Genomic DNA, 24273 nt, shown 5'->3' on the forward strand with positions numbered 1-24273 from the left:
ATCCTTATACACAGGATGGAATGATTCGAGAATTGAAAAGTTTATAGAGAAGTCGGTTACCTAATATATACAGTATATGATATAAAGTAGAATGAAAAGTGAAGATAACGAACAGTGATTAATATCATAAATCCTGTAAGAATACAATGTGATGTCATGCAAATGTTTTGTATATTTATGATAGAAGTTAGATGGCTATGTTTACATGTACATATTTTGTATAAGGCAGGTTAGATGACAATATATTTATATATACATGTTGTGGATAACAGAAGTTAAATGACAATGTGTTTACATATACATGTACCTATTTTGTATTGTAGATGTTAGATGATAACTTAGTATATTTACATATTCATATATTGGAGAGTCGTCCACTTCTGCTGAGATATTTTATTGAAAGTAGACATTAACGGTAAACTGACAACTAAACTTTATGACAAACGGGATGATTTCAGCTTCTCCATCGTCAACTTCCCATATTTATGTAGCAATATTCCATTATCACCTGCATATGTTGTTTATATCTCTCAACTGATTCAATAGGCAAGAGCTTGTTATGTGTATGGCCAGTTTTTAAATCGAAGCAAGCTATTGACAAACAAGTTGAAGGTGCAGGGGTTTCAACAGTCTCGATTGAAGTCAGCATTTCGCATATTCTATGGTCGTTATAACAATCTAGTTCGTCAATACAACCTATCTTTGGGTCCAATGCTGTTTGACATGTTTAATACCAATTGTTAGGCCGTTCTTGGCACACTGATTTTGACTACGGATAACTCCGTTTACCTGATCAGGAATGTGGGACTCATGGCGAGTGTAACCGGTCATTATGGGATGCTTACTCCTCCTCGGCACCTGATCCCACCTCTGGTGTGTCCAGGGGTTCGTGTTTGCCCAACTATCTATTTTGTATTGCTTATAGGAGTTATGAGATTGATCACTGTTCGTTATCTTCACTTTTCAGAAGTTAGATAGCGATGTGTTTACAAGTATATATTTTTTTATGATAGAAGTTAGATGTTTTGTTCAACATAAGTTGGACGACAATATGTTTACATGCATATGTTTTGTATGAGAGAAGTTAGATGGAGATGTGTTTACAATACACATACATATTCTGACATGTAGACTAGATCATTAGACAATATATTCACACTTGTGCATACTATACTGATTAGAAAACAATGTGCAATATAGGTCACGATGTTGTTCTATTTTGTATTTTTGTCACATGTCTTACATTCAAAGTTGAAATATTTGTTTTAGAAATGACTGCATTTCTCGACGCATTATGCATTGCATAAATAGCACAACGCAGACAAAATAATGCAGATCTACGACCGCTCTCTATTTAGAAGGTGTAAACACATTCATCCTTTTAAGATGAAGGATTTGAGGGTACCTGATCGTCAAGGACTACACACAGAGCTATGATTCTTGTCAGGATAACGCATCATTCGGACTACCACGTTGCACATTCTTTCAAAAAAAGGTAAGTATTTTTTCATGCAGATATATGATCAATATTCACTTCAAAGCTCATGGAATACTTCTAGTTATTTGGCATTTAGTTAAAAATGGTTCTTTTGAGAATAGTTCCATCGATTAAAAATGTTTCTATGAATGAAATAGGGAAGGACTTCATTTGTAGAAATATCGTGTTTGTTTAAATCCAAGTATAATTTATGGTTTAAGGTCACGTCAAGAAAATCCTGAATTCATTCGAATTGAATTAAATACATATGCTAATTATGGCATTCCATATATAACTTCACGTTTCACTATTCATTTTTTCACGAATTATTTTCTGCATTATTAATTATCACACATAGGAGTGTCCCTTTTCTGCCGTTGATTATAATGAAATGATATCACCGACCTTGTCTCAAGTAAGGAAATAATTTGTCAAATATATCGTGTAATCTTGTTTTGAATTGCGCTTTTAATTTGAAAATAACTTGGACATATTTTCCGCTTCCCTTTGGCTTGAAGATACACATGTCAGTTTTCTCAAACCAATTTCCATTATCTCAAAAATTGTTGTTTTGAAATATCGACAATAGAAATTTAATCGACAATAGTTTATTAATGATTTATAATGAAAGGTGAACATAATAAACAGTGATCAATCTCATAACTCCTATAAGCAATACAAAAGAGAGAAAGTTGGGCAAACACGGATCCCTTGATATACCAGAGGTGGGATCAGGTGCCGAGGAGGAGTAAGCATCCCCGGTCACATCCGCCATGAGCCCTATATCTTGATCAGGTAAACGGAGTTATGCATAGTCAAAATCAGTGTTCCAAGAACGGCCTAACAATCGGTATGAAACACGTCAGACAGCAATTGACCCAATGATAGGTTGTATTGGCAAACTAGATCGTAATAACGACCATAGAATTTGTGAAATTTGAATACATTTGTAACACTCTATTTGATTGGCTGAGCAACACTTAAAAATTCGATATCACTTGTAAAAGGTAACCTGATTGCTTCTTTCGATTGCATCAATATCACATATATTGTATAAATTGATTTGACATTATGTCGAGACATATAAAGCATTAAGTACCCTAACTTATTTTAAAATTTCTGATTATAGCAAGTAGTACTAATAATTAGGATCGTGATTTTTGTGCGAAATTTACCTTTTACTTTTGGATTTACTTAAAAAAAAAATTAAGATTAAGTTTACGTCACATATGTGCAGTGATGACAGCGATGTTCGCGGCTCGAATCGTTATCCTGTAGCTAAAACACTGAATGTTATATTCACGTTACACTAATCCTAACCATTATGGAGGACTCCGGTATGAAGAAATGTGCACCGCTGCACTAAAACTAATCTTCAAAGGATTTCTGATGCTCTATCAGAATGATTGACAAATTATATATATCAAATAAACAGTGGATTGTTTGGTTCAATTGTGTAAACAATGACTCACGGATCTGTGCATGTATAACAAGCACATCATGCAAATAAAATGTCAGTCAGCAAGGATTTGTTGGACAGAATTGCGTTAATCTGTGATACAGGACATGATGGGATCACACGCACTGGCTAGAAGTCATGGCCATATACTTTAGCCTACGTCATTTAATGGTCTGTTTACTGGAATTGTGATTCTTGACCTACAGGAAGCTTTCAACATTGTTGATCATTCCAATTGATGTATTTTTGAACAAGAAATTTTAGGGGTCAAATCATTAGGTTGGTTTTCAAAATGGTACTTAAGTGATTGAAAACAATATATGTGTGTAATGAAAACAAGTGTGTGTAAATGGTGCCACTTCAAGTCCTGGTTTTGTTTCATGTGGTATCATCCAGGGCAGTATCTTGGGTCCCCTGTTATTTTTTATATACATGTATGTGAATGATATGTCGTTAATTATTGACAATGATTGTAAATTAATTTTATATGAATGTACAGATTTTATTCAAAGAAAATTGGTAAAGTACTTGAATCTTGTTCAGATTGGTTGGTTCACAACAAATTATCATTACACCTAGGGAAACAGAGTTTATGTTATTTGTTCCTGAAAGAAAATTAAATAAAGTTGACGATTTCTTCATTGTCTGTAATGAGCATGTTATTAAAGATAATTATCTCGTAATTACGAGATAGTGAAAGGTGAATTCAATTTTGTATATTACACTAATAGACAGAAAATACATTGGTGGGAATGAAAAAGTGGAAATAAAGAAAAAAAACCACTGCATCATCCTGTTGGTTGACTATTATTCTGTTGATTTACTTTTGTTCTGTTGATATCTTTCGTTCTAATGGCTGACAATTATTCTATTGGTTAACTACTATTCATTTCCAATTATTCTGTTGGTTGATTTTTAGTCCATTGGTTGACTATCATTTGGTTGGTTTACTATTATGGTGTTGCTTTACTGTCATTGTGTTACTTTTATATGTTATTCTACAGGTTTGCAGGTATTCTGTGTATAGGGTTTTCATCTTTCTTTCCGTCCGTTTACTTTCAACACATTAATCGTTTTATATGAATGTCGGATTCGATATCACTGATACGAAGTACACTGTTGATTATCTTCAGCAGTGTGCTCCGGATGTCAGAGGTATGGGGTAATTTATTTGTAGAAACTGAGTTACATATACTAAAATGATTCTATTTGATTCTTTTGAAACTCACATAAAAAGTCTAAGCAAATGCAAACGAATGCATCGTTCTTATTACGTATATGCTCTCTGCACCATCATTCAGATACATAATATATACACCGTGCATTTACTACGTTCACATTAATTCATGTAGCAGACCGTTTAAGAATTATGAAGAGCGTGATTTATATGAAAATGCTACGAATGAAATGTTTTGACATATTTAACCTTGATTTGTAGTTTGTCCCTTGCGCATGTGCGGTAGCGTTCATTGACATTGTACTGTTTTTTAACATAAAGGATAAAAAACTCTTATCTTCTAATAAAATGTCCACCGTAAAATGGCTGAAATAATGCCAAAACGGCGTAAAACCATAAACAATCAATAAACCAATCTAATAAAATACATATAGAAAAAATAATACCAAAACTGTTTTGTTACTAAAATTACCAACAAGTTTGCATTGCATAAATATTTGAAGGATTCCATCCAGAAACCAACATGTGTGGCCTAATCTTGAAATTACACATGTAGTGATTTTGATAAAAAATGTTATCGTGGGTTCGTGCTTTATGACACTGTTTTTTTTTTTTTGGTTTTGAATGATATATATTCATAATTTTCTAATTATTATCGAAAAGTAGGTATATTATTGTCACTGTCATTCTTCTGATCTTTGTTGTGCTTTTGACATGAGGTGCCTTTCTTTCTATAGAAATACTGACTGCAACATTGTAAATAATTCATTTTGCAGTGAAATTTTAAATACTTTTTATTGACGATCACAGATCCATTTTATTTCTAAAATGACCACGGTTCAGAATTTAAAAAGTGTTTGCCGTAAAACCAGGCTCAGCAGTACACGTACCTTAGAATATTGAAAGTTTTGTTTGTGGGCACAATTAAGACAAATGACCAATATTGCATGACTGTTTGGTAGACAGCCACTTGATAGATGTAATTGAAAGTACAACAAATGTCAATTAATTCTTATTGAAAGTACAAAAAGATTCGTTTTTTATGAATATAAGATGTAAGGCGTAACCGACCTAATTTTATCTATTTGGTAGCAAAATTATTAATTTTTTTTCGAATTCTTTGGAGTCAGAAATCAAATTCCTGGGAACAATTTCGTGTCCTGGAAAGTCCATTGTTTTTATTGTCACTCTAATTGGACGGCTGGTAGCAATTATTGCAATACATGAGATGACACATTTTGATGAATTGCTCTTTACCTACAGCTCTCACTACGCTCTGTTTAATACAGGAGGGCGTTCTCTTGCAATTAACCTCATTATTTAACTGTCCTATTCCTTTCGGTTAATTTTTCATTGAGGAAGTTCACAAAAATGTAAAATAGGAGTTGGCTTGTTTTCATATTTATGGGAGGACTACAGATGTTTTGTTTGCATTTTTGCATAACGATCTGTAGAAAAAAATGATTAATTGGCTTTGGCTGATCGAACAAAGCATCTGCACAATGGATTGGACAATTTTGTAAATTCACAGGAACTGCGAGTTTTGATATATATCACATAGTGGGAAAAGAAACAGTAAGTGATAGAGGACCAAACTTTGAAACTTTGAAGCTGTAATTGAAGTCCACGTTTGGGATCCATTCGCCACCATCCCGGGACTTCCGGGCCTGGCAAACATGGCGGAAATGTTTACACGGAAGAGTCCTCGTGGCTCTAAGATACGCCACACAATACTATGGTTCGGCTTTCGTAAGTACATATATCGTGAAATTTTATCACATGCCTTCAGTGCAATTAGTGAACGGTATAAACTGTAATACATTAACGTGTCATTTCAATGTTGTGGCTTCTTCTCATTATCATAATTAATAAAGCGTTGTCAGTGTGGTATTTCCGTTCGTCACATGATTGTGTATATGCATGAGAATAAAAGAAAGAAACCCGAATTCAGTAAAACAAACTGGTCAAGATTTAGGAAAAAGGTGATGACAACGAACTGTGATCGATCTCCTAAATCCTATAGGTTATGCTCTTATGGGATATAAAAAGTTTACGCTATTGTTGACTTGATGGGTGGTATGAAAAGTGCATACGATGGATCATAACAAATTGAAGTAGTTGAACGAGTTGGATCAGTTTGAAATATCATAAACAGATTTTTTCGAAAAATAATAATATCGCCCTATTTAAATTTGTCAATTTTTCGAACAATTTCATAAAACAAAATTTTAGGAATTTTAAAAACAATTTTATCGAATTTGGATAACAAGAAAATCGTATTTGAAGGATTTCAGTATAGAAATGGGATCTACTAGTTATCTTCACCTTGATAGTGGAACATTTGTGTACATTATTTATAGCTACAGTGTGTATATAATGCACACATATTGAACTTCATGATTATGCAGCAAACTGGTGTCTGAATTGACTACATTTGGTCTGAAATAACTATATGCCCTCCAACAATTTTCAATTGTATGGAAGGTGACGATATATCTGTTTTCTGTCTTTATCCATGAATATTGATTTTAATTATCTAAAGTGTATATGTGCTACAAAAATGAAACGTGTTACACACACACACACACACACACACACACACACACACACACACACACACACACGTTTATTATTATTAGAAGAAATGATGAAGATATTCAAATATGCTGTATTTTCTAAACTATACTGGTTTGTAAATACACTTACATATAATATGATACTGTCATAACTGTATTATAATAAAAAAAAAAGCCTTTTTTTCATAGATCACAATTCGTATTCTGAAATAAAATTATTGAATTATTGTCGAGAAAAATTTGCAATGAGTAAGTGAAGATAGCTAACAATATAATCAACCTCGTAAATCCTATAAGAATACAAAATTAAGAGAAGGGCAAACACGGGTACGGACCCATGGACATATCAAAGGTGGGATCAGGTGTCTAGAAGGAGTAATCATACCATGTTGACTGGTCAGACCTGCCATGAGCCCTATATCCTGATCAGGTAAAAAGTAATCCGCAATCACAATCTGAATGTAAAGAAGGGCTTGAAAATTGGTAGGAAATACGTCAGACAACATCCGACCTCGTGATAACTTGTATTTTCAAATTAGATCATTATAACGACCATAGAATTTGCGAAATGTTAACTTCAAACGAGACTATTAAACCCTCGTACGATCAGCTTATTTCATAGTAGCCTGTCTCCATATCGGTGAACAATTCTCATGAGGGACGTTAAACAGTATAAACCAAACGAGTAGCTTGTCTCGATTAAAAAATATATCACACGCAGAAAACGCTCGCATATCGAATCAGTTGAGAGACTTAAACAAAATCCTTTGCAGGTGAAAATGGACTATTGCTACATAAATATTGGAAGTTGAAAATGGAGAAGTTGAAATCATATTGTTTGTTATAAAGTTGTGATGTTAGTTTGCCGTTGACGTTAATATTCAATAAAATATCAAAAAGTGAAGCAGATATCGAAGATTCTGTGCTGTCTTTTATTTTGAGTTCACCGGGATATGTCGAATCGACATATGAATGAAAAGGAGTATTGTTAATAGATAGAACGTCGTAAAATATCTATATGTCGAGCTGAAGGCTACAGCAAGACATTTTTCTCATGTAGAATTGTTTAAATAAACTCTGCTTCATAAAAATAAAAAAAACCCAGGTGAACTAATAATGGGCATTCCAACAGACTGTCGGGAGGCCTGATCACTAAATACAATGTAAGTATTGTCACAGGGGAATTCCAGCATCTTTGTAATAGTATTTATGTGTAAGTTAACAAAGTTATTTTTTATGACTGAGCACAACCTATTAATATTCCCGTGTTCCATTTAAGTGAAGAAACAGCTGTCTATGATCTGTCTAGTCTTTAACTCATTGTGCGGAATGGTCGTGTAAAGTGCAGAAAAGTCGTACGTGTTGATGCTGATGATTTGGAAAAGGCTTTCCATTTCAAATATACTAAACGTTCTTTGGAATTTTTGAGAAGCCACATTTGATTTACACCACTTCTTGCATATTTTGTGGCACAATACGCCTGAGGTTTCTCGGTCACAGCACTTTACATTTTGTAAGGAGTAAGGTAGGATATTTACTGGATCCTGCAATGTATCTCTGTTTTGAATGGTTTTTGTTTAGTTTTGGAATCTACTATAGGTACGGTAATTGAATTATAATTAAATGAATGGGATATTAAATATTCACATCTGATTCATTATTTTGAAGAATTTCGTCTTTGGAAAGCAAAGTAGGAGTATAAGTTGGATTACCAATTGTGGAATTAAAGCGAAGTTAAAGTTGTAATAATGAGCCGTACAAAAACAATGTTGTTACAAGTTCTGTCAGCTGGAACTATGCAACATATCCAATTCTTTCATCACTTCTGCTTTACTAAACACAGATGATGCGCTCTTTTGTTTTAATGTGTCTAATACGATATCTTAATATTCCTCTTACACTTTCTAATCCATTTTGATATTGTTACAAATTCTTCTTCTTCATATCTAGTCCCGTGGGGATCCTGGTTATAATAGGTCCTTAGTATCCCTTGCTTTTCGTAAGAGGCGACTAAATGGGACGATCCTTCGGATGAGACCGCAAAAACCGAGACCCCGTGACACAGCAGGTGTGGCACGATAAAGATCCCTCCCTGCTCAAAGACCGTAAGCGCCGAGCATAGGCCTAAATTTTGCAGCCCTTCACCGGCAGTGGTGACGTCTACATATGAGTGAAAGATTCTCGAAAGGGACGCTAAACAATATTTAAACAATCAATCTTCATATCTAGCCCATCGTCTGGCAAATCTTCGACGGAATTAAAAGAAATGAAGTTCTGTCGACAATGGAAAGATAAGTTTCGGCCCTTTTAAAATAAGTGACTTAATGATCAGGTCGTCATTTTCTATATCGGCATCACCAGTAATAACATGTCTAGCTGAACTTTAGTTGAAAGAGGAAGAAGAAGAACATGTAGTTTGATTTTGTATAAATTGGTCTATAGAGAGTTTGTTTGCAATTAAAATGGTTGGGTGCAATATAATTAGTGCCATTTGCTAGACCGTGGAATAGACATAATGTGTACTCTTATGATTGGTATTAGAGAATACCAAATTTAATGTTCTATTTCACATACATCCTGAAATGTGTTTGACTTTGATTAAAAGGATGGGCACAAATACACACCCGTATCGGTACCCGGTAAGGAGTTCTGAGCTGTTCTAATTGAGATAAGCACTCCTAAAGCGACCTCAAGGATTGCATTAAGGTATTACAATAGGCATAAATGTTTTGTCTTTCTTGGCACAATTAATCCTCCTTAAAGAATCAGCCAAAATAACACAGACGATACTAAAATGGATTAAAATAAGAAGTGACCCAAAAATAGAATTTCTATTGCATTTTTTAGAAATTAAAATTCACCATGTCTGATAGTTTTTTTCCTGACAATGATTGAGATAATGTAGACGTTTAGTATCTACTAACTTGTATAGACCGAGTAGTGGATGAATGAGTTATTGTGAAAATTTAAACACTGACAAGAAGGGCAATTCATTTTATTTAAAGACGGAGCGAAAAGTGCTACATGTTATTCAAATAACCATGGGAAAGAATTAGTGGGCAAAATGCAGGTACAATGGATTGTCATTAAATGTAGCATGATAAATGAGTTATAATGAAGACGTTGACTCCCTCAGGAAAGTTAAAAAATGCATGCAGCTGGGGTTGAGGAGGATATAAACGCAGTCTTTACAAACGAATAAAACATACAGAAACGAGAAGTGTTCAGATGATGGGTTTTCTTTTACTGAGAGCAAGTAAACAAACAGTTAATGCAAGGAATTCTAAACTAGAAATGTCACAAATTGTCGGAATAGAAAAAGTGAATCAAGAGGTATGCATATGTGAAAAATCTGTCTGTCTCTTCCTCTCTCAGTAGAAATAAAAGCAAACGCATCAAGGAAGATTGAGGAAAAGAAATTCACAATAAACACGGATAGGAATACAGCTACACTGTATCGCACTGTATCTAACTACATAGAAATACAACTCATAGCAATAACTACAGAGAAATACAACATATAGCAATAACTACAGAGAAATACAAAATATAGCTATAACTACAGAGAAATACAACATATAAAGATAACTACAGAGAAATACAACACATAGTAATAACTACAGAGAAATACAACTCATAGCAATAACTACAGAGAAATACAACACATAGAGATAACTACAGAGAAATACAACACATAGCAGTAACTACATAGAAATACAACATATAGCAATAACTACAGAGAAATACAACATATAGCAATAACTACATAGAAATACAACACATAGCAATAACTACAGAGAAATACAACATATAGCAATAACTACAGAGAAATACAACATATAGCAGTAACTACAGAGAAATACAACATATAGCAATAACTACAGAGACATACAACATATAGCAATAACTACAGAGAAATACAACACATAGCAATAACTACAGAGAAATACAACATATAGCAGTAACTACAGAGAAATACAACATATAGCAGTAACTACAGAGAAATACAACATACAGTGATAGCTACAGAGAAATACAACACATAGCAATAACTACAGAGAAATACAACATATAGTAATAACTACAGTGACATACAAAATATAGCAATAACTACAGAGAAATACAACATATAGCAATAACTACAGAGAAATACAACATATAGCAATAACTACAGAGAAATACAACATATAGCAGTAACTACAGAGAAATACAACATATAGCAATAACTACAGAGAAATACAACATATAGCAGTAACTACAGAGAAATACAACATACAGTGATAGCTACAGAGAAATACAACACATAGCAATAACTACAGAGAAATACAACATACAGTGATAGCTACAGAGAAATACAACATATAGCAATAACTACAGAGAAATACAACACATAGCAATAACTACAGAGAAATACAACATACAGTGATAGCTACAGAGAAATACAACATATAGCTATAACTACAGAGAAATACAACATATAGCAATAACTACAGAGAAATACAACACATAAAGATAACTACAGAGAAATACAACATATAGCAATAACTACAGAGAAATACAACACATAGCAATAACTACAGAGAAATACAACTCATAGCAATAACTACAGAGAAATACAACATATAAAGATAACTACAGAGAAATACAACACATAGTAATAACTACAGAGAAATACAGCACATAGCAATAACTACAGAGAAATACAACACATAGCAATAACTACAGAGAAATACAACATATAGCAGTAACTACAGAGAAATACAACATATAGCAATAACTACAGAGAAATACAACATATAGCAGTAACTACAGAGAAATACAACATATAGCAATAACTACAGAGAAATACAACATATAGCAGTAACTACAGAGAAATACAGCACATAGCAATAACTACAGAGAAATACAACATATAGCAATAACTACAGAGAAATACAACATATAGCAGTAACTACAGAGAAATACAACACATAGCAATAACTACAGAGAAATACAACATATAGCAATAACTACAGAGAAATACAAAATATAGCTATAACTACAGAGAAATACAACATATAAAGATAACTACAGAGAAATACAACACATAGTAATAACTACAGAGAAATACAACTCATAGCAATAACTACAGAGAAATACAACACATAGAGATAACTACAGAGAAATACAACACATAGCAGTAACTACATAGAAATACAACATATAGCAATAACTACAGAGAAATACAACATATAGCAATAACTACATAGAAATACAACACATAGCAATAACTACAGAGAAATACAACATATAGCAATAACTACAGAGAAATACAACATATAGCAGTAACTACAGAGAAATACAACATATAGCAATAACTACAGAGACATACAACATATAGCAATAACTACAGAGAAATACAACACATAGCAATAACTACAGAGAAATACAACATATAGCAGTAACTACAGAGAAATACAACATATAGCAGTAACTACAGAGAAATACAACATACAGTGATAGCTACAGAGAAATACAACACATAGCAATAACTACAGAGAAATACAACATATAGTAATAACTACAGTGACATACAAAATATAGCAATAACTACAGAGAAATACAACATATAGCAATAACTACAGAGAAATACAACATATAGCAATAACTACAGAGAAATACAACATATAGCAGTAACTACAGAGAAATACAACATATAGCAATAACTACAGAGAAATACAACATATAGCAGTAACTACAGAGAAATACAACATACAGTGATAGCTACAGAGAAATACAACACATAGCAATAACTACAGAGAAATACAACATACAGTGATAGCTACAGAGAAATACAACATATAGCAATAACTACAGAGAAATACAACACATAGCAATAACTACAGAGAAATACAACATACAGTGATAGCTACAGAGAAATACAACATATAGCTATAACTACAGAGAAATACAACATATAGCAATAACTACAGAGAAATACAACACATAAAGATAACTACAGAGAAATACAACATATAGCAATAACTACAGAGAAATACAACACATAGCAATAACTACAGAGAAATACAACTCATAGCAATAACTACAGAGAAATACAACATATAAAGATAACTACAGAGAAATACAACACATAGTAATAACTACAGAGAAATACAGCACATAGCAATAACTACAGAGAAATACAACACATAGCAATAACTACAGAGAAATACAACATATAGCAGTAACTACAGAGAAATACAACATATAGCAATAACTACAGAGAAATACAACATATAGCAGTAACTACAGAGAAATACAACATATAGCAATAACTACAGAGAAATACAACATATAGCAATAACTACAGAGAAATACAACATATAGCAGTAACTACAGAGAAATACAACATACAGTGATAGCTACAGATAAATACAACACATAGCAATAACTACAGAGAAATACAACATATAGTAATAACTACAGTGACATACAAAATATAGCAATAACTACAGAGAAATACAACATATAGCAATAACTACAGAGAAATACAACATATAGCAATAACTACAGAGAAATACAACATATAGCAATAACTACATAGAAATACAACATATAGCAATAACTACAGAGAAATACAACATATAGCAATAACTACAGAGAAATAAAACACATAGCAATAACTACAGAGAAATACAACTCATAGCAATAACTACAGAGAAATACAACATATAGCAATAACTACAGAGAAATACAACATACAGTGATAGCTACAGAGAAATACAACATATAGCAATAACTACAGAGAAATACAACACATAGCAATAACTACAGAGAAATACAACACATAGCAATAACTACAGAGAAATACAACATATAGCAATAACTACAGAGAAATACAACACATAGAGATAACTACAGAGAAATACAACACATAGCTATAACTACAGAGAAATACAACACATAGCAATAACTACAGAGAAATACAACACATAGCAATAACTACAGAGAAATACAACATATAGCAATAACTACAGAGAAATACAACACATAGTAATAACTACAGAGAAATACAACACATAGCAATAACTACAGTGAAATAAAACATATAGCGATAACTACAGAGAAATACAACATATAGCAATAACTACATAGAAATACAACACATAGCAATAACTACAGAGAAATACAACATATAGCAATAACTACAGAGAAATACAACATACAGTGATAGCTACAGAGAAATACAACATATAGCAATAACTACAGAGAAATACAACACATAGAGATAACTACAGAGAAATACAACATATAAAGATAACTACATAGAAATACATCATATAGTAATAACTACAGAGAAATACAACACATAGCAATAACTACAGAGAAATACAACACAGCAATAACTACAGAGAAATACAACACATAGCAATAACTACAGAGAAATACAACACATAGAGATAACTACAGAGAAATACAACATATAGCAATAACTACAGAGAAATACAACATATAGCAATAACTACAGAGAAATACAACATATAGCAATAACTACATAGAAATACAACATATAGCAATAACTACAGTGAAATACAACACATAGTAATAACTACATAGAAATACAACATATAGCAATAACTACAGAGAAATACAACACATAGTAATAACTACAGAGAAATACAGCACATATATGTTGTATTTCTCTGTAGTTATTGCTATATGTTGTATTTCTCTGTAGTTATCTCTATGTGTTGTATTTCACTGTAGTTATTGCTAGCAATAACTACAGAGAAATACAACATATAGCAATAACTACATAGAAATACATCATATAGCAATAACTACAGAGAAATACAACACATAGCAATAACTACAGAGAAATACAACACAGCAATAACTACAGAGAAATACAACACATAGCAATAACTACAGAGAAATACAACACAGCAATAACTACAGAGAAATACAACTCATAGCAATAACTACATAGAAATACATCATATAGCAATAACTACAGAGAAATACAACATATAGCTATAACTACAGAGAAATACAACATATAGCAATAACTACAGAGAAATACAACATATAGCAATAACTACAGAGAAATACAACATATAGCAATAACTACAGAGAAATACAACACATAGCAATAACTACAGAGAAATACAACACATAGAGATAACTACAGAGAAATACAACACATAGCAATAACTACAGTGAAATACAACACATAGCAATAACTACAGTGAAATACAACACATAGCAATAACTACAGAGAAATACAACACATATCAATAACTACATAGAAATACAACATATAGCAATAACTACAGAGAAATACAACATATAGCAATAAGTACATAGAAATACAACACATAGCAATAACTACAGAGAAATACAACACATAGCAATAACTACAGAGAAATACAACACATAGCAATAACTACAGAGAAATACAACACATAGTAATAACTACAGAGAAATACAACACATAGCAATAACTACAGAGAAATACAACATATAGCAATAACTACAGAGAAATACAACTCATAGCAATAACTACAGAGAAATACAACACATAGCAATAACTACAGAGAAATACAACATATAGCAATAACTACAGAGAAATACAACTCATAGCAATAACTACAGAGAAATACAACACATAGCAATAACTACAGAGAAATACAACACATAGCAATAACTACAGAGAAATACAACACATAGCAATAACTACATAGAAATACAACATATAGCAATAACTACAGAGAAATACAACATATAGCAATAACTACATAGAAATACAACACATAGCAATAACTACAGAGAAATACAACACATAGCAATAACTACAGAGAAATACAACACATAGCAATAACTACAGAGAAATACAACACATAGTAATAACTACAGAGAAATACAACATATAGCAATAACTACAGAGAAATACAACTCATAGCAATAACTACAGAGAAATACAACACATAGCAATAACTACAGAGAAATACAACATATAGCAATAACTACAGAGAAATACAACTCATAGCAATAACTACAGAGAAATACAACACATAGCAATAACTACAGAGAAATACAACACATAGCAATAACTACAGAGAAATACAACACATAGCAATAACTACATAGAAATACAACATATAGCAATAACTACAGAGAAATACAACATATAGCAATAACTACATATAAATACAACACATAGCAATAACTACAGAGAAATACAACACATAGCAATAACTACAGAGAAATACAACACATAGCAATAACTACAGAGAAATACAACACATAGTAATAACTACAGAGAAATACAACACATAGCAATAACTACAGAGAAATACAACATATAGCAATAACTACATAGAAATACAACTCATAGCAATAACTACAGAGAAATACAACACATAGCAATAACTACAGAGAAATACAACATATAGCAATAACTACAGAGAAATACAACATACAGTGATAGCTACAGAGAAATACAACACATAGCAATAACTACAGAGAAATACAACATATAGCGATAAGGAAACGGATATCAGAACACACCATGAAACGCCCAATTAAACAATAAAGAATGAGGATACCAAAACAAAAACAAAAACCCCAAACAATGCAAAACTATAACTCTTAGAAAAATCAAACTCACAAAGAAACAGAGGTAGTAGAATAAACTTTAAGAGGGAATAAGAACGTACTCTGATTGATTGACTATATTGTTCAACGTCCCTTTCGAGAATCTTTTACTCATATGGAGACGTCAGCACTGCCGTTGAAGGGTTGCAACATTTAGGTCTATGCTCGGCGCTTATGACCATTGAGTAGGGAGGGATCTTTATCGTGCCACACCTGCTGAGACACGGTACCTCGGTTTTTGTGGTCTCATCCGAAGGACCGCCCCATTTAGTCGCCTCTTACGACAATCAAGGGGTACTGATGACCTATTCTAACCTGGATCCCAACGAGATAAAAACGTACTATTAACTAGGTTATAGAGAGACGTATATCCACAATAAAAAACCAAGAGATAATCAAACATGGAATGAAAAATATATCAAAAATAGGATGCAAAACACAGCGAAAAAGAGAGGAGCAGGCTGTAACACAGAAAAATAGCAAATGTCTATAAAGCAATATCAACTTGGCAAAAGTATGACAACTCTTGATAGAGATTTAGAGACTGCAATAAAATTGACAAGGTTATCAAATACGGACTGTACGGGTACTGTGAACAATATAATGTAAACTAAAATTATTTTAAAAGAGCTACAGGTCTTTAAATCAATAGTATTAACCCTAATCGGCTTTAAAATACTGATAGCATCAAATGGGACGATTTATTTTACATCATTATTAAATATAGTTTATTATCATATGTTTATTATTAGCATATTTACCAATTGGGATGATCTCTAAAGCAAGCAAGCTCTCGTTACGCCAAAATTTCGAACTCGTTACGCCAAAATTTCGAACTCACACTTATGGCAACAGACGTTTAGATTTGGAGTAACGCCCCCCTGGAACTGTTTACCCACACACCTCCATCCATGTCCACCAGTGTAGACTTTTAAAAATCATCTTAAAACTCGTCTTTTTAAGATAACATTCGGCTTATACATTATCAACTCTATTGCCATTCTATCTTATGAAATCTTAATATATATCAAAATTTATTCATATTTTAATGTTTCGTAATTACATTTTATATGCTTCAATTTTATTATCTCTTAAGCCATTAAACGTTGCTCTCATAATATTTCTATGGTTTTCGTCTTTTATACATGTATCTATGCTATTGAGTTTTTTGTTTTGTTTATACATCAAACAGCTCTCTAGAGTGATTTAACTAATTATATTATTACATTTCGCTAATTCTATGGTCATTATAACCATCTAGTTTCCCAATAGAATCTGTCATTGGGTTAAATGTTGTCTGACTTGTTTCATACCAATTACTCCGTTTACCTGACCAAGATATAGGGTTCACAGCAAGTGTGACCGGTCGACAGGGGATGTTTATTCAAGTTTTTATTCCTTATAGGAGTTATGAGATTGATCACTGTTCGTTACTTTCACCTTTCATAAGGCACTTTATAAATATTGTATAAGACTGATAATAATGATAACCTATATTTGTTAGTTCATTGTTTTACGTCTTTTCGATAATGTCCTCCCCATTTGGAAACGTCACCAGCTGTAGATGAAGTACCACAAATTTAAACCTATCCATGACGGTCAGGGCCGCAGCAATGGGGGTTCTTTTTTAGTTCTCTGTCAAGGACCTGCTACTCCAACTTCTAAGGGACGGTTGATAAATATTTTTACGAGTTAGAAATTGACGCAACCAAGGTATAAACAGGGTTTGAACCCACGACATCGAGGTCATGGAGCAAAAGCTGGGCAACGAGTTGCCATCTGGAACATGACCATATACATGTACAGTGGTACAGTATATTGGAACACCACAGATGATCTGAACAAAGGCAATATGTTTTGCCAGGGAGTTCAGACTGATCGATGTTGATCTGAATTTTCCTGACAAAGCATATATTCAACCGCAAAATTGTACCCTAAACAAAAACGTATCTCTAATACAGATTTGTAAACATTAGTGCTTAATTTCATTTTTAGTGCAATAACCATTGGACGAAACTAAACATGTGAATGTTGCACAATCTGCAAATCGTTTTGTTTAATATGATGATGCTGTATGTTAAGTTTTAATATAAAAAAAATAATGCGCGGGTATGTTAAGGCACGTCATGCTCCATTTATGCACGTAAACTGCATAATTTTTAAAATCTGTCTTACACGGAGAGAGGGAGCTACTAACTCTTAAAAACTATTTTGGTTGTTTACATGAGAACATTTTGTATCATAACAACATGCCAAACATGTGCTTCCGCATGACGTTATTGCATGACTGTTATAAATAGATCACGGATTGCATGTGTCAACGTCACTCGATGTATAGTCAAGATGTCATCAGTTAACTTTCATATTGATCAAACAGAAATTACACGACAGCAGTTATATCATATTTCGAATTTCTTTGGATCTTAGTAGCTGCATGGTTTATTTTATACATAAATAAAACTTACATAAAAAATAAAATCGGAATTTAATAGATATACATAGTGATATACTTATTTCAATTATGATGTCACATTGTTTCGCGGATTTTATCCCAGGAAATATTTTCATAACCTGCCTTAACGTACCCGCGTGCCCTGTTTCATTTTGAATGGTACACACGATGGGGTACTTGTAATGAAACAAAAATATCAAAATTATCTTGAACCAAATCAATTTTTAACTATGAACATCTTCAACAATGATTATAAAAACAAATGCGTTAATTCTATTCCTGTTCTTTCCCATGGATCTATTGATCATCTCGTAGAAAGAACCTCTAAATCTTTGGACGATATATATTACTTTTACCTAGTAATCTAAAGAAATTAAAACAATTCTAACGTATATGACTTCAATAAAGTCGTGATATATAATTTCCTCCTGAAACAATTCTCCTATGTAAAACTGGAGGATATGAAATTGATTACCAAAGTTCATCGGTAAGTCCAAATGTTTGGGTACTTTACCGTTTTGTGCATGTGGACACTGTTTTGCGTATTTCTGGATCTTCACTTTGCTCTTTGTCAAATAAATTCAGATTATTTTTTCGGAATTTGCAACAACCCCCTTTCCCTTTAGATTTTGCACTGTTCATCTATGTGCCACCTACTCATAAATTAACATAATTTTACATAACTGTGATAATGCTCAGGTTTATCTTCTGTATGTAAGATAATATTCATAGGAATTTGAAAACATGAATTACATCGTGGAAATCGTCAAAATATGATCATGATGTACACATACAGATTAGATAAAATAAGTCAAGTCAAGTAAAGTACAACTTTATTATGAATATGTAAATTCAAAACAAGGTGGAAAGTGAATTGTCCTTAAACGGCATAGTAAGTGCTATTTAGACATATTGATTGTAGAAATTCTATTTACACTTGATTTATTGCTCATGATCTTTAGCGGTAACTTATTTAAATTCAACAATGATTAGTCACATGTTTTTCCACGTGCTTAAATCCTCAAATACTCTCGTGAATGGTTACTAACGAATCACACACCCTGACCAAATGGATGGCCAAATCAGGAAACTTAATTTGAATGAATGATACATCATCTTCTGGCATGCATACAGATGAAACGATTCGAAGATCAAAATGCAAAATTTGTTGTATAAACAAGGTAATCGATGATATATATATTGTGAATTTACAGGTCACTTCACTACATCCTCAGCAATATAGAGCAGAAAAAAACGAAGTAATACATGCGGTGGATAAGCGGAAATGGTTGTGTAAGTTACAATCTCCTGTTAAATATCTCGCCAACATTTCCTTTTTATCAGTTTGATAGATGGTAATCAAATACAAAGATAGTGAAGGAAAAGAAGATTTTTGAAATATTAATTTTCAGAAGATGAGCCATGGATACCCAGATACTAACCTTTTCCATTTTGGTTGCGTCGGTGGTATTTGCTAAGGAGCTAGGCTGGATGAAATGGGATGCATTCGATGATCTGGATTTGAAGTTCCGGAGTACGACAGGTGAAAACTGTAGGTCAAAGAGCATCGACGATTTACTCATGCCTAAAGATGTTTTGACACAGATACCCAAGTTTAACGAATTACAAACCAAGGTATTCCGCAAAAATCGAACAAACCTCATTCAACTCCACAATATGGCTTTAAATCGAGCTTATTTCTTCAGTTATATATTCCAAAGACTGAACACGTCCGACACCTTTAAAATCTTACCAAATGTACACTATCTGTACCTGTCGGTAGCTGCTGACGTCAATGCAAATCCCAAATTAATCAATGGTAGTGCTCTGTATTTCGACAATGACTGTTATTATCCCAACTGGCTGACGAACCACGACTGGAATCATACTATCCCACTGTTTGCACCACGAGCATGGCGATGGGACGATACCTTTGACATGGAAAATTATCTGAGAGAACCCACCCTAAACACTGCTTTCGTAATGGACGCCGGTAGTGGCTTTAATAAAAATTATACAAAAAACGGATTTCGAACGAATCCGTGGTATAAATTTTGGCTACCAGACACACAGCCGATCTACGACTCAACGTACAAATTTACTTGGAGTGTAAATCTAAAGTTTTCCAATGCTACGGGTGTTTTTACCCAGAAGACGTTTGAAGGGTATAACTTCTTCGGACCAAATAACCCCGGGACTCACGATCCAGTGGAAAAACTTCCTGTGCGTTTTACTAGGCCTTACTTCGACTGTGGGCGATCCAATAAGTGGGTAGTATCTGCCGTGTCCCCTATAGCGGATTTCATGCCGAGGTATAGCAACTGGACTCATCTCCGACGACCTAGGTAGGACATATTTACTGACCATATAAGGTAACGTGATTTCTTAACAGTTTATTGTTTCTGCATTATGTACATGTACAAGCTAATACTATTTACATGATCGTTTTACTTAACAAAATATACTTTAAAAAAGATTTATAGGTGTTGCGGTGATGGATACATATTTTGAGAAGATAGATTTTAATTCATGTGGGATAAGTGCTGGAAACCCAGGCCCAAGTTACCTGGCAGGAATAGACAAATGCAAAAAGCATTCAGGGGTTTGTATATTATTACAAGTATTGAAGGCTTACAAGATACCTGTAATGTGATACACATTTACCAAATAATCCTTGTTTAAATTGCAATGGCAAAACTAAGATAAAAAGGCTCCATTTGTGTGTATAATGATGTACTTTTTGTCGAAGTTGCGACATTATAATATTTCTTGGACTATCTGCATTACATCAAGAGCTTTGGCGCATTGAACAACTAAAATCATGTTCCACAAAATATAACAAATAAATTTTATGTTTATACAAGACTGAAGACATCGAGATGGAATAACGATTTGGTTTCCAAATTATATGTACCTTTATTGTCACGTTGCAAAAATAACCTGTGCACTAATTTAAACGTTTTAAAACCATTTAAATGCACATAAGTGACACCATATCTCTCTGTTGCGTTTGAAATATCATCATATCGTTAATCTAAAAATAAAGGCTACTTTTGAAACTATAACCCATGATTAATTGTTTTTACAGTAAATGTAGTTCATCTACAGTTAATGACGTCAAAATATGAGTGAAAAATTCTCGAATAGGACGTGAAACATTAAGCAAATAAAAAAGTGTATAGATAGAACATCAATACCCAAGAAATCAAATACAAAATGTGAAAAGATACCAAAAGAAACTACTACTACTATCATAATTTTGATGATAATTCGCGAACAATATCACACTTACTAACAGTGTTTTTCTTTACTGCTAAACATCCTTATTATAGAAAAATACCCTTAAATTATTTGCTGATTGTCCTATGAAACCTAAATATTTTGATTATATTTTGAATTTAGACAAATGCGTTTAAAAGATCTTCAAGATATTTAATTTTTTATGTGCGTTATACATGTACAAAACTCAAGTGCAACCACATAAGAATCTAATGAAATTATTTTCATGACACATACACAATCTCCGTTTGTTTTCATTGTAATTCCTCCAGTGTAATAAAATTTAGAGGTCTTATTTGTCAGATCAAAAACTGGACAACCTTCTAAAAAATTTCAGGTTCCACATAAAAAACAAACTTCGATCTACATTTTCGTGATGGAGAGTTCGTGACGGATGCTCTCTAGTTGACTGCCTTTACAATGATCGTGACATGCGGTTCTAAATAAAAGGAAATCTGATAAATAATTAACGTTAAAGATTCCAAGGTTAATGATTCATCTTCATATTCAAAAGTACAATTTGTTGAACCTTAAACAAGTGTTGAACTTTCTAAAATGGACATACAAAATTAGATAAAACGAAAAATATTCAAACTATCCCCCCAAAAATGAAATACGAAATTTCCATTAGTAATAGAAAAAAAAAAGCAAATCATTTTCCAGCTGATAGCAAACAGATCTAAGTGTATGAACCATTCCTTAAACAATTTCTTCTGACATTTCAGTGCAAACATCTGAGCGGTTTTGGGTTTAGTCGAGGCGGCTATAGATGTAAATGCAGATCAGGATATAGGTACCCAAATGACATTGAGCAGCCTTACTGGGGTGCCAACATAGAACAGTCTACACTCACAGAGTACCGGGAAGGATTCAACTGCTCGCCAGTAGACCGTGAGTATCGATCAATTTATACTTTTATGGGCAGTTTAGACGAATGTAGGCACATTGATAGTAAGTATTGGTAATTGTACTCATCCATACAATACTTAGTGATCATTATAATCCTGACGCATTGATAGTAAGTATTGGTAATTGTACTCATCCATACAATGCTTACTGATCATTATAATCCTGACGCATTGATAGTAAGTATTGGTAATTGTACTCATCCATACAATGCTTACTGATCATTATAATCCTGCAGATTAACAGGTACATGTAACTGTACTGTTATAGATAGTAAGTACGGCAAACAATACCCTTATATGCAGCAAATACTGGCGGCTACTGACAAACAAGTTGATGTTACAGGGGTTTCAACAGTCTTGTTTAATCATCATTTCGCAAATTATATGGTCGGTATGATGATCTAGTTGATCCATATAACCTATCATTGGGGCATATGCTGTCTGACCTGCTTCTTATAGATTGTTAGATCGTTCTTGAGACACTGATATTGACTACGGATTACTCTGTTTACCTGATCAAGACATAAGGCTCACGGTGGGTGTGACCGGTTGACAGGGGATGCTTACTCCTCCTAGACACCTGATCCCACCTCTGGTGTGTCCAGGGGTTCTCTCTTTATATTTCTTGTGGACTGATCGTTATACTCGTATAAACAGAATTTAGTTAAATACCCTTTAAACCATGAGTTCTGATTTCTGTATGCCTATCAGCCCCATACTGTCTAAAACTTCATCTTTAGCTTAATGTATATTTTCATATAAAGTAGTGCTGAGATCAATCGTAATCAATTCTTATGTCTACTATATTGTATTAACGTATTTATAACAGACAAGTCTAACCGTTTACTGTTCTGTGTACATCTTCAAATTGGCATATTCTATCGGTGTTCAGGAAGATTTAAATTCACGGCCTTGATGTGAATATTTATGAATATTATCACTAGACCATATTCATTCCCTGTTGTTTTTATTTCATATATTTGCCTACACTGAAAATAACAAAAATTAAATCGCAAGTAAAATATTAAAAGGGCATGAATACGGTTTGAGCTGAACATTTGTAAATTTTATTTTTCCATTTTTAATGTTTAGAATGCTTAATGTAAAACTTATACGGTACCAATTTTGATGCACCAGATGCGCATTTCGACAAATAATGTCTCCTCTGTGATGCTCAAGCTGAAATATTGGAAATCCAAAATAACAATAAACTTGTAAGAACTAAAAAACAGAGTGCCAAAAACTGGAGTCAAATTCGTCTAAGGATCAGAGCTATGCATGAGGGAGATAATCCTCGATTTTGAAATGA

General features: G+C 33.0%; 1 protein-coding gene across 2 annotated transcripts in view; it reads left to right on the forward strand.

The window, feature by feature from the left end:
* The first annotated feature begins 1335 nt into the window (after positions 1–1335).
* LOC125663845 (uncharacterized) overlaps positions 1336–24273 on the forward strand; it is a 32643-nt gene continuing 9705 nt past the window's right edge. The window contains exons 1-5 of one of the 2 annotated variants that reach the window (XM_056153862.1): positions 1336–1495; positions 19992–20070; positions 20190–21122; positions 21253–21379; positions 22782–22947. In XM_056153862.1, the coding sequence (XP_056009837.1) occupies positions 20200–21122; positions 21253–21379; positions 22782–22947 (1216 nt within the window). In that variant the 5' untranslated portion in view covers positions 1336–1495; positions 19992–20070; positions 20190–20199. Of the gene's footprint in view, positions 1496–5395; positions 5863–19991; positions 20071–20189; positions 21123–21252; positions 21380–22781; positions 22948–24273 lie in introns of those variants that run through there. The other variant, XM_048896244.2, reaches the window with a different exon arrangement.

Source organism: Ostrea edulis, chromosome 1 (genome assembly GCF_947568905.1).
Source record: "Ostrea edulis chromosome 1, xbOstEdul1.1, whole genome shotgun sequence".
Lineage (NCBI taxonomy): Eukaryota > Metazoa > Mollusca > Bivalvia > Ostreida > Ostreidae > Ostrea > Ostrea edulis.